General features: G+C 40.7%; 1 protein-coding gene across 1 annotated transcript in view; it reads left to right on the top strand.

The window, feature by feature from the left end:
* Positions 1-11,899, top strand: part of LOC6043056 — a 96,876-nt gene extending 84,977 nt beyond the window's left edge. The window contains exons 4-8 of the mRNA XM_038254596.1: positions 557-1,749; positions 9,722-10,225; positions 10,288-10,571; positions 10,632-10,897; positions 10,957-11,899. Coding sequence (XP_038110524.1) covers positions 557-1,749; positions 9,722-10,225; positions 10,288-10,571; positions 10,632-10,897; positions 10,957-11,437 — 2,728 coding nt within the window. The 3' untranslated portion in view covers positions 11,438-11,899. The remainder of the gene's footprint in view (positions 1-556; positions 1,750-9,721; positions 10,226-10,287; positions 10,572-10,631; positions 10,898-10,956) is intronic.
* The last annotated feature ends 902 nt before the right edge of the window (positions 11,900-12,801 follow it).

Genomic DNA, 12,801 nt, shown 5'->3' with positions numbered 1-12,801 from the left:
GTCACAAATCCTAGATGGAGAACATTTACAATTTATTAATTTTTTCGTGCTTGTAATTTATGCTTACATGAAAAATAAACTTAGTTTTTTTTCAATTAAAACTTCTCTATCGATCTACCGCGCACGCGATTCTTAAAAACCGCCTGCATTCGATTTTTCCATATTTATTTACGAAACACGAACGTTTAGCCCCGTCATGTTGATCCAGGTGGCAGGTTACATCGACCGAGTGCGCCCGTTATTTATGCAACGCCACCACACGAGCAACCGTATTGCCAAAGGCGCGCGCGCGCCTGCAAGTTATACCGCCCGCAGCACAACAACACCACCAATTTTGTTTCCCAACTCATTCCGACACTGTCTCGCCACCGGAGCGGTCTTGGCCTTGGCCCTCGCCCCTCTTGGACATGGCCCTGTTCAGCTACAACATGTTTGTGATTTCGTCCAAGGATTTTCCTGTGGTTTTCGAGTGAATTTCTGATTGATTGCAAAACTGATTCGTGGAAGTAATTTTGGTTTTTGTTTTCTCTTTCTCTCTCTCTCTTTCCACGCACAGGTCCCGTTCGAGGCCGGACGAGGATGGTCGCGATGCGGGAGGGGCGAGTTCGGTTGGAGGTGGAGCGGAATCGACGACGGCCACGAGTACGAACGCGACCACTACGAGGAACGGGTCGTTTCACTCGGCGACCATCATGAGCGGCGGTCACGAAGACGGCGATGAGACGGACACTTCGGACGAGGAGGATTCCGAGCCGGAAATGGACCGGAATGGGCGGCCAAAGCCGATGTGGCCACACGTGGTTTCGCGGGCGATGGCGACCAGCTTTTGTGCGCTAGGACTTTTCAACATTTCGCGATTCGCCATTTTTTGCATTCACTTTGGCGCTAATTTTATCGTGCAATTCCTGATTTTTTCGTTCCTGTTTGGCATTCCGATGCTGTGGCTGCAAATGGTGCTTGGGGCGAGGATTCGTGGCGGACCGGTGACCATGTGGCGCATCAGCCCAATCTGCAAGGGCATCGGAATAGCCCTAATCCTTACCCAGGGCATAATCGCCCTCTACTCGGCCATCTCGCTCAGCTGGGTTCTGGTCTACTTCCGGGATTCGTTCGTGTCGCGAAGTGAAAAGTACCGCTGGCAGGAGATCTTCGAACTCTACCGAGGTCCGGGCAACCAATCGTTCCGCCTCTCGGACACCGTCGCCGATTACTTCAACGGCGTGGTCCTCCAACGCTACCAACTGGGACCCGGCGGCCGTGGCGTTACCGGAATAGGGGCCGTTCGTTTCCAGCTAGCGTTCAACCTGGCCATCATCTGGACCTTCGTGTTTGTCGTCCTCTGCAAAGGAATCCGCTCCTTCGGCAAGATCGTAATCGGCCTGTACTCCCTCGCCATGACCGGCCTGATTGCGATCTGCTTCAAGTTCCTGACGATGGTCAACTACGACAGCCTGCAGAGTCTGTTCCCCGCAACCGAGTGGCAAGACTTTTTCCTAAATTCGCGCAGCTGGATGAGCGCGGCCCAGGAAACGTTCCTCACCTGGGGACTGCTGGGAGTTTCGGTGTATTCGATCAGCTGTCGGACAAACAGAAAGGGTGGCCCGCGGAGAACACGCCGGGAGCTGCGACGGGACGCGCTGGTGGTGGTGGTGCTCACGCTTGCCGGACTGATGCTGGCGGCCGTGTTCGGGAGTGCCTGCGTGCAGATACTGAACAGTCGAGGGTACTACTACTTTCCGGGTTCGTACGGTGAGTAACCGCAAAGGTGGAGACGCTTGGTGTTTTGACGATGCTTAATAGAGCGTACCAAATTGACTTTTTGGCGGGCATTCAAGGGTTTGTTCCGGCTGGCATACTAAGCCCAAATCCAAAATATGAGCTTGATTGGACGTAACAGGAGCTAGCGCTCCGCCCTTCAATTTTAAATGGGATTTAACCCGTAAATAAAGATTTTTTCAAAAATGTCACTTTTTGAGGCATTTTGGCCGCCAATGCGTTTACCAAAAACATCACTGGCGTGTAGGCCAGATCCTTGTGCATCTTTTGGTATATACATATACACTCAAACCCCGTTGGTTTGACACCAACTGTTGGCAAACGAACGGGGTCACTTTTTAGTTTGACACCCTTCTTACACGGAGTTCACACACACACTACTAAACGTTTGTTTTGATAGTGTGCGTGAGCGCCGTGTAAAAAGTGACAGTTCGTCACTTTTTAGTTTGACTTTGACCAACCAACGGGGTACAAACTAAAAAAGTGTCAAACGAAAAAGTGACCAACCACCGGGGGTTGAGTGTATAACATTGACATTTGGAGCACTCTGGAACTCGGTACAGGCCTTCAAAGTTTGGCATTTTTTCGAAAAATCGGCCCCGGCAAAATCAAATGGCGTCTAGGGCGTCGCAAGGCGCGACGCATATCTTTTTTGCCGGGACCGATTTTTCGAAAAAATGCCAAACTTTGAAGGCCTGTACCGAGCTCCAGGGTGCTCCAAATGTCAATGTTATATATACCAAAAGATGCGCAAGGAAAAAAAAGCATCATGTACAAACCATGCGTTTTGAGAGAAACGCATTTGAATGTTGAGCATCCATTTTCAATTCCCATTTTAATATAAAAGCAAAATAAGATGTTCTAATGATAACAAACGATAAAAAACGTTGCTTTTATTGATACTTGATCACCCAAATTCAATAAAACATTATTTCCGTAATTTTATTTGAGAAAAACAAACATAACTTCTTTTGAAATCACCAACGTCTATATCACCCTGCTGTCATTGAGGGGGACGCTTTGTTATGATTCGTTTTTCTTCGCCGAATGTACATGGCGCTTTGTTCATGTTGCTTTTTTTTCGTCACGAGGTTCATGTACAGTATGTAAAAAAAGTATTTACACCCCTTGGGCACTATGCACATTTTGTGATGAAACATGTAAAAAATTTAAAGTTTGACAGGAACCTAGGACTACGTTTTGTTCAGAAACTCATGCCAAACATTTTGCTTCAAAAAGCTCATGAAAAGATGATTTCTATAAAAAGTTATATAACAAATATTATTACGAAAATAAAAAGGTGCAAAAAGTTTGTACACCTTTCGAAAAATTTACATAAATAATGTTATTTGTTGACAAATCACCATAAATCCAGTCTCCCAACTCCAAATAGGCATCCTTGACTGATTAAAAATAATTTGGATTGAATATAAAGTTTACTAACTACTTAGTATAAAAGTTTATATAACTCTAGAAATTCTATAGAAAACTTATCTTAACTTAATTTTGAAATCTTCTAATTCAACTAAATGTCAATATATTACCATAGAATTGCAAAATAAACATTTGGGAGTGGGTATAACACCGTTTTGGGGTCTTTGTATCGCTAGAATAGATTTTTCGTTGGAATTTCGTAACAACCCGGAATTACGTCGTCGGAAAATCCGCCGGCATCGAACCGGTCCACAATTCACAAGTCAACCTATGTGGAATCGGAAAGGGCATAAAATTTCCGATCTTTTGATACCCAAACATCTAGGTTTTCTTTAAAACCTACGTTTTTAAATACCTGGGCAAAAAGTAAGTTTGATTCACGAGAACAAAATTACGAAATTCCATACATTTTTGACAGGTTGCTCAAACGAAACCATAACAACGTTTTTGCTTAGGTATTTAAAAACGTGGGTTTTATAGAAAACCTGGATGTATGGGTATCAAAAGATCGGAAATTTTATGCCCTTTCTGATGCCACATAGGTTGACTTGTGAATTGTGGACCGGTTCAGATGCCGGCGGATTTTCCGACGACGTAATTCCGGGTTGGTACGAAATTCCAACGAAAAATCTATTCTATCGATACAAATACCCCCAAAACGGTGTTATACTCACTATAAAATGTTTATTTAGCAATTCTATGGTAATATATTGACATTTAGTTAAATTGAAAGTTTGCAAAATTAAGTTTAGATAAGTTTTATTTAGAATTTCCAGAGTTATATAAACTTTTATACTAAGTCGTTAGTAAACTTTATATTCAATCCAAATTATTTTTTTAATCAGTCAAAGATGCCTATTTGGAGTTGGGAGACTGGATTTATGGTGATTTGTCAACAAATAACATTATTTATGTAAATTTTTCGAAAGGTGTACAAACTTTTTTTGCACCTTTTTTATTTTCGTAATAGTATTTGTTATATAACTTTTTATAGAAATCATCTTTTCATGAGCTTTTTGTAGCAAAATGTCTGGCATGAGTTTCTGAACAAAACGTAGTACTAGGTTTCTGTCAACATTAAATTGTTTAGATGTTTCATCACAATATGTACATAGTGCCCAAGGGGTGTAAATACTTTTTTTACATACTGTAGTCTTTTGTTTGACAGGTTGACAGGGCTATATAAACAGGGACTGCTGATGGCAGAGATTTTGTTTTTGTTACTTTATTTAAAATCATGATTAAACTGACTTTACTGAAGTAACTTTTGCTCATTTTTGGTGGAGAGGTAGCTTATTAGGAGTACTTTCAGAATATGCAATTACTCAGAAAGTGTCAAAATGTACATGATGCCTTTTGAAATGTTACCGTCGATTTTCAATCACTTTGTAAAATTTGTTAAATTTAGTTTGGGGAAATTCTTGTCGTATTTTGCATGTTAAGGACTAAGTCCGGATTTTGATCAATTTGCAAATTATCACTATTTAAACACATCTCTTCCCATTAAGCTGTTTCTTGCGAGTTGAAAACACTTTTAAGAAGCTATAATCGAACGCCTAAGTGCTGATATGCCAACATTAGGTGTCTGATAGAAATATATGCCGTTGCCCTAATCATCAGATTGTTTAACGAATGGTTTTTTTTTTTTAAATTCCTAACGTTCGTAGAAACAATTGGGTGTCCATTGTTATGGGCTGGTATGCTCTTCAAAAGAAAGGGGGTCAAGAAACAGCTTTACGAACTGCAGAACAAAAGAGAGGAAATGTTTTCTTGGGGCTTTTCTTCACCCTCTCTGACTTGCTTTCGCTACCGCTGCTGCCCATTTGAAATTTTTCCTTCCGAAGTGCGTACCTTACATATAATTGAAATGTTATCTCTTTGGTTAAGTGCAAGAAACAAAGCCGCGTGATTGATTAAGTGTTGTCGTTCGTTCAACTATTGTTCGGAGTCAATTCAATTATCGTTGATCGGAAGGCACGCCATCGGTTCAGTTCGTTGAGGTTATTGTGGTAAAAAATTACATGGAGCAATTCCAGCTCAAATCAGGAATATTTCTTGTACTTTTTTACCCGACCATCTTCGATTTCAATGAAACTTTGTAGACAGGTTATCCTAGGCTTATATGTTTAAGCCATTTTTGTGTATATGGACTATGGAGCCAGTTGCTCTCGAGAATGATATTTGAGAAGGGCGTAAGCAATGAAGCGCGTTTTGGTGAAATAATTATTCGGTGATTTTTTATGTTTTTGTGGTTTTCTGTTAATTATCACTCAATATTCACAAAATTGTTTTTGTTTTTTTTTCATTTTTTTGCTATTTTTTTTTAAATTAAATATGTATTTATTGAACTTTCTAATAAAAAATACATTTCTTTTACATGCTAAGTGGTATGGCTAAATGCTCTTCATCTTTGTTGTATTTTTTGTTGTATTATTACTGTTCACATTCATTCATTTATTTCAAATTGTTTTACATTTTTGCATTTAATCGAATACATTTGGGTAAAAAAAAAGAAAAAAATACTTTAACAACTAATCCTAACTTAAAACTAAAACAGTAAATTCATTGAAATATTCAAAATCATTAGAACGAGTAAACTACGAACTGTATTTCAAGATAAATCCTCCAAGCGTTCTTACTTGTTCCGCACGAGTTTTGCAACCACGCAGGGTTGTTGTCATCTCGATGAAAAAGTTCAGAAGTTCTTGTGGTGAAAACAGGTCACTGCTGCCTTCATCCGTTGATGCTGGTTGGTTTTCTCTCGGTTGCTGACTGAAGCCAGGAGGTGTTGTATTCTCTGCAACTCTTTGCCGCTGATTCAACGGCAATGGCTGCAGATTTGGAACCACTCGAGCCGATCCCGCTCCAGGTGACGCCAAAGCCGGAAAATCCACGTCCGTGAAAGTTGGTGGTGTTTTGCGACGATTTGGTTGGTGCCTCGTCGTCGCTTGCTGCCGAATTTTCACAAACTCAGCTCGTTTTGGGCAGCTTCGATTCTTGGTCGAATGGTCGCCACCCCAATTGAAGCATTTAGCTTCGATGTTCTAGTTGATTGTGTTGCAAGCTTTAGTTTTGTGCTCACCTCGGCAGGTTGCACAACGACTCTTGATGAAACAGTTCCTTCCACCATGCCCAAACTGCAAACAGTTCGAACATTGCGTCACGTCACGGTGCACTGGACGATAACGTTCCCAAGTCACGATGATGTTGAAAATTGCCCGAACTGCTTTCAGCTCAGACGGCGTTGTCGATCCTTTCTCAAGATGAACCAGGTACAGTTGATTACGATACTTGATGTCCTTGTTGTGTCTCGTCATCTTGAAGACTTCGATCACGTTCAACTTCAGAGATTTGAGCTCTTCTTTCAGCACACTCACATCCATGTCGTACAGGCCACGGAGGACCTGTTTCATGGGGCGTTTACCTGGATCGTCATGGCTGTAGTATTCAATCTTTGTGTTGTTCAGGGAATCCCGAACGTAGTTGTAATCCTTTCTGGTAGGTGGCAGAATTTTGAGTCCATCAGCACACAAGCGAATGGATGCTCGTAAAGCACCAGATTTGATAAACTCGGTCAGCCACTTTCGCACGGAATCCGATGACAAAGTTTTCACAAAAATGGGTGGCAACCTTTCCCGTCGTTCAAATTCTACTTTCTCGTTCACGTCCACAGGGAGGGTAGCGAACTGGTTTCCAGACGAATTTTGAGCGTCCTCGCTCAAACTGCCTTGCTTTGCAGGTAGCGCTTCGGCATTCTTTACCTTCTTAAAATCTACCGATCCTGCTGGTGAGGACCGCCTCTTTTTCTTGCCGTGAGGCATTTTTTGCACTTTTTAGCACTTTTTTTGGTGTGTGATGGACGCACGTCTGACTCGCTGCTCTGTCAATCGCAAACATCATTTTTTTGCTATACAGTCATCCCACATATTCGGAACACCCACAAATTCGGAACACTTTTATGATAATTTGTCAATAGCATACCAAAAGTAGCTTTTCTGTCGACCTTACTATTTTTAGAACCTTCATTTGGACATTATTTTGCTATTTCACTAGTAAAAGTAGGACTTTTTGAACAAAAAACATCATTCCAAGACTATTTTGTCCAGAGCAACAAAACACTGCCTCCAAATGGCCTGTTTCATAATTGTGGGATGTTATTGTGCCTCCCACAATTGTTGAACACCTGAATTTAACTGATATTTTCACAAAAAAAGTTATCAAACCATGGATAAAACATCACTTAGCTTGAGTTTCACTGGTTGCAGTGTGTGAAGTCATTATTTTGTTACAAATATGTACTCCTGGAGAGATCCAAAGTTTGTTTACATTCGTAAGAAAAAGTGTTCCGAATTTGTGGATTTCAAGGGTCAAAGTAATTCTTCAAAAACTTCATATAAAAGTTAAAATTTGCAGATGTTCGATACAGCATTCGAAAGACCGCAAGAAAAGCTTTCAAATGAAGGTAAAAGCGAATCATTAAGTTCAATTATCGATTTGCTATGATTTTTTGAACATTGGCCGATCTGGAAACCGTTCCGAATATGTGGGATGACTGTACTGCCCTTGATCGCAGAAATATCTCATCACGAATGCAATTTCATCGCTTTTGTGTAATTGGTGCAGTTTGGCTTAGAATCGTGTGCCCTTTCAGAAAAGCTTGCAACATCCAATACTTTATTCTAGAAATCGGGAGGAAATCCAGTTTTTTTGCGAAAACATAACACGTAGGCTTATGTGTGAGACAAACTATTAATGCGTTTTTTTCAGCTTGCTGTTTTTGCATATAGGACATTTATGCGAACATGGGCAGTATTAATTTGTTTGTGATTAGCTATAGAGCGATACCACGTCAAACAAGCATGATCCACATAACCAATGCACAGTGGTCTAGATCGCAAAATTAAGTGGAAAATAGATTTTCCGAAAAATTATGACGTTTTGGAGCTTTGGTGTCTTCAGAAGTGTTGTTGCAAATTGAAAGGGGCAACTTTTGGTTTGGTTTTAAATTAGGGTGGTTCACGATTAGGGTGGTTTTGAAAATCTAACTTTACAGGAGTATTTTTGGGGTTTTTCGTCTTCTAAAAAGTTGTTGGGCTTGCCAATTCAAGCAACTTTGTCGAAGACACCAACATTTTATCTCGTAATCTACGCCTTCTATGACCAAATTTATAGAAAGCATCTGAGCAAACCTTCAAAATCAGTTTGTTGAACGTGGCAATTCAGGGTTAACGGTACACATCAACCAGAGCTTTTGCACCCAGATTTTTGTTACAGAAATTTTGGTATCTTCAAAACTACGGGTACTATCGAAATATTTTTTATTCACCCTCTAAAGTACTGTCCACAAAGTAATTTGCAACAAAGTTTGATTAATTTTACAATCCCGTTACAATCCCAACTTCTTTCGTTGCTGTGCACCCTTAAGGGTCAAAAGTTACAGCCATTTCAAGGTAAAAAAGATGCAAATTTAAAACTTAAATATTTCAAGCCAAATTTTAAGAACCAAATTGCATTTGAAAGAGGAGATCTAGCACTAAATAAAAATTTTACATGGAATCCCAAAATATGACAAAAACTCAATTTTTCGATATATTGGATAAATTCTGAGGGCAATTTAAGATTCATCGGGCAAAATTACATGGAAAAACATTTATTTGGAGAATTTTCGAAGCTCGTTAGGGTGGTCCCTTATGGTTTTCCCTTGAAAATTAAACTTGTCCAAATGAAGATATCTCGAGTTTGAAGAAAAACACCCCTGAGATTTTCAGCATTTGTAGTGTTAGATCTCCTCTTTCAAACGCAACTTGGTGCTTAAAATTTGGCTTGCGCCATTCCGAGATATTTAAATTTTGAATTTGTATCTTTTTTACCTTAAAATGGCTGTAACTTTTAACCCTTAAGTCCAAATTGACATGTCAACAAATAGAAATGTTCGTTTTTAGAGTTCTAAAAGTGCTCCGAATAACACTTTTCTCTAAAACTCAACCCTGAATTGGTACGTTCAAAAAACTTATTTTTGAAGGTTTGCTCAGATGCTTTCTATAAATTTGGTCATAAAAGGCGTAGATTACGAGATAAAAAGTTAGTGTCTTGGACAAAATTGCTTGAATTGGCAAGTCCAACAACTTTTTACAAGACGGAAATATTCCCAAAAATATTCCTGTCAAGTTAAATTTTCAAAATCACCCTAATCGTGAACAACCCTAATTTTCGATCAAACCAAAAGTTGCCTCTTTCCATTTGCAACAACTCTTCTGAAGACACCAAAGCTCCAAAACGTCACAATTTTTCGGAAAATCTATTTTCCACTTAATTTTGCGATCTGGACCACTGTGCAATGACGTCATCAGTGATCATCATCGTTCCAATAAATTCACATCGCACTAACACATCGTCATTTGGGATGATGAGCCGTTTCACCTTAACAACATTTTAAAATACCAAGCGACTCCACTTTAAATTTCAAAGTCTAAGTCTAAGTCGCTAAATCTTCTTCTTCTCTCCCTCGCAGAGAACATCGGCACCGACATCTTCCTGCTTCCCTCGGACCAACCGCTGCCCCCGCAGCACGCCACCATGCCAACCAAGTGGCTCATCCGCTACTCGATGGTCCTGGGCGAAAGCTTCAAGCGTCCTTACGCCAACCCCCACCAGGAAAGTGGCTACCACGTGCTACGGCTGGTGACGGAACTGCTCCCATCGACGCTGGCGGCCGCTACCCAGGAACGGATCGGGCCCATTTGGAGCTTAATCGGGTTTCTGACGCTGCTGCTGTTCGGGCTGGGTCAGCTGTGCGCCATGTGGAAACCGATTGCCGGTGCGATCGGGGACTCGCCGTCGTCGATCGTGCTGAGCTGCGTGACCGGGCTGTTTATGGGCATTCCGTTGGCCACCGAGAGTGGCATTACGATTATTCACTACCTGGAAACGGTGCTCGGTGGGGCGTGGTGGATTCTGCTGCTCTGGATTGGCCACATTTTGGCGATATTCCTCGTGCGAGGGCGACCTTATACCAGTGAGCGATTTGGTGGAGACCTTCAGCGTGAAGAGTTGGTAATGAAGTTTCTTTTTTTTCAGGTGATCTCCTCGTGAACGACCTCCGGCTGACGCAATCGCTCGGGGCGTTCATTGCGTTTGCGTGGAACTTTCTGCTTCCGATTGGCATGATCTTTCTGTGCATTTTGGAGTATCGCGTGTCCAATGCCAACTCGCTGTTCAACTGGAAGCACGGCGGCTACTGGCCGTTGTGGGCTCGCCAGGTCGGCGGATTTATCCAGGTGGCGTTTCTTCTGTTGGTCCCCATCGTGACCGTGGTACAAATCTACCGCTATCTTAGCAAGGGACCTCCCGATATTCTGGAGGTTAGTGGGATCTCCAAACCATCTCTTGTATGAGATTACTCAAGCGATTCTTCTTTCCAGCGCTTTGACCGATTGCTCCGTCCTTCGATCAACGGCTCGCACGGTGCGTCCTCGGTAATGGGACGGATGGCCTACGGGGCACGACCTGCTCCGCCGCTCCCCGTACGGACCATCAACAATTCGGGCTCGACGATGATTTCGCTCGAGTCGCGACCACCGCAGGACGACGCACCGCCCAAGTACACGCCGCCACCGTCCTACACCACAGCAACGGGAGCTCGGATCGCAAAGATGCTCCGGAACAGCATCCGGCGGAGTGTCAGAAGGTGGGACTTGAAGTAATTTCGCTGTAAACTACAATGTCTAATACTAATTATCCTTCCAGAATCATGGGGGAACCGAGTGGCAACCGTCAGCGAGGGGCCATCATCACCACCCAGCAGCAGCAAACCAACTCGGCGAACCCGGCCGGGGACGAACTCCCGCCTCCAGATTACTCATCGATCCTCACCGACGTGACCCATCCCGGCGGCGGCCCCAACCTGACCGGCATCGAGATGGGCCCGCGCGTCCTATACAACAGCGAAACGCTCAGTGGCCGTCGTCGGCACCGTTCGCTGACGCCCCACTCGCCGAACCTGACCGCCACCGACGTGCTGCAAATCCTGCGTCCGGCAACGGTGACCCTCCCGCCGCAGAACGGGTACGGCAACGTGACGCTGTCGCGGCGCCACTCGATTGGCAGTTCGGTAGAAAATCTCGTCCTCGGAGCGGCCCCCATCGGTGACTCGAGCATCATCACGCTGGCCGTCGAGGAAGACCCCGAGCATGGGCGGAACCGCGTTGGCAACGATTCTGTGATATAGTGAGGCGTAGTAAAAGACATGCTAAGAGAGAGAGAGAGAGAGTGCCTAAATACGCTTCTTTACCCTATCATCACTACAAACTATGCAAAAAAGCAAACTACTTCTATTAGTTCAGCAATGATTCAATAAGTCTTAATAAATGCTAAACTCAACAACCATGGGTAGAAGCCGTTTATTTATTCAAATTGAGAGCACATATTAGTGGAACCACGCGTTTTCTTTCTTCTGTACAGTCTCTGTAGGACTAAATTAGAGCTAGGATTTTGTGCAAACAAACGGTAACGAATGAGCGCTAACTTATATAAAAAAAAACAAAAGCTTGATGAGGAGATTTTTCTAGCCCTTAAGCACCACTCAATTTAAAAGTGTAACGTGTACATCATACCGCGGAGTCCGTCCATGGAAAAGGAAGCAGAAGTATAAAAATTATACGGTAATAAAATGTAAAGTGCAAAACTTAAATCAAAATGGGTTTTACTTTAATGCTAGATTGCGCAATCTTTTCGTAACTCCCTTAAATTCTTAAATTCTTACATTCTTACATTCTTAAATTCTTAAATTCTTAAATTCTTGAATTCTTAAATTCTTAAATTCTTAAATTCTTAAATTCTGAAATTCTGAAATTCTGAAATTCTGAAATTCTTAAATTCTTAAATTCTTAAATTCTTAAATTCTTAAATTCTTAAATTCTTAAATTCTTAAATTCTTAAATTCTAAAATTCTTAAATTCTTAAATTCTTAAATTCTTAAATTCTTAAATTCTTAAATTCTTAAATTCTTAAATTCTTAAATTCTTAAATTCTTAAATTCTTAAATTCTTAAATTCTTAAATTCTTAAATTCTTAAATTCTTAAATTCTTAAATTCTTAAATTCTTAAATTCTTAAATTCGGAAATTCTTAAATTCGGAAATTCTTAAATTCTTAAATTGTTAAATTGTTAAATTCTTAAATTCTTAAATTCTTAAATTTTTAAATTCTTAAATTCTTAAATTCTTCAATTTTTAAATTCTTAAATTCTTAAATTCTTAAATTCTTAAATTCTTAAATTCTTAAATTCTTAAATTCTTAAATTCTTAAATTCTTAAATTCTTAAATTCTTAAATTCTTAAATTCTTAAATTCTTAAATTCTTAAATTCTTAAATTCTTAAATTCTTAAATTCTTAAATTCTTAAATTCTTAAATTCTTAAATTCTTAAATTCGGAAATTCTTAAATTCTTAAATTGTTAAATTGTTAAATTCTTAAATTCTTAAATTCTTAAATTCTTAAATTCTTAAATTTTTAAATTCTTAAATTCTTAAATTCTTAAATTTTTAAATTCTTAAATTCTTAAATTCTTAAATTCTTAAATTCTTAAATTCTT

Source organism: Culex quinquefasciatus, chromosome 2 (genome assembly GCF_015732765.1).
Source record: "Culex quinquefasciatus strain JHB chromosome 2, VPISU_Cqui_1.0_pri_paternal, whole genome shotgun sequence".
Taxonomy (NCBI): Eukaryota; Metazoa; Arthropoda; class Insecta; order Diptera; family Culicidae; genus Culex; species Culex quinquefasciatus.
Note: the sequence above shows the minus strand (reverse complement) of the source record. Positions and strands in the feature narration are given on the sequence as shown.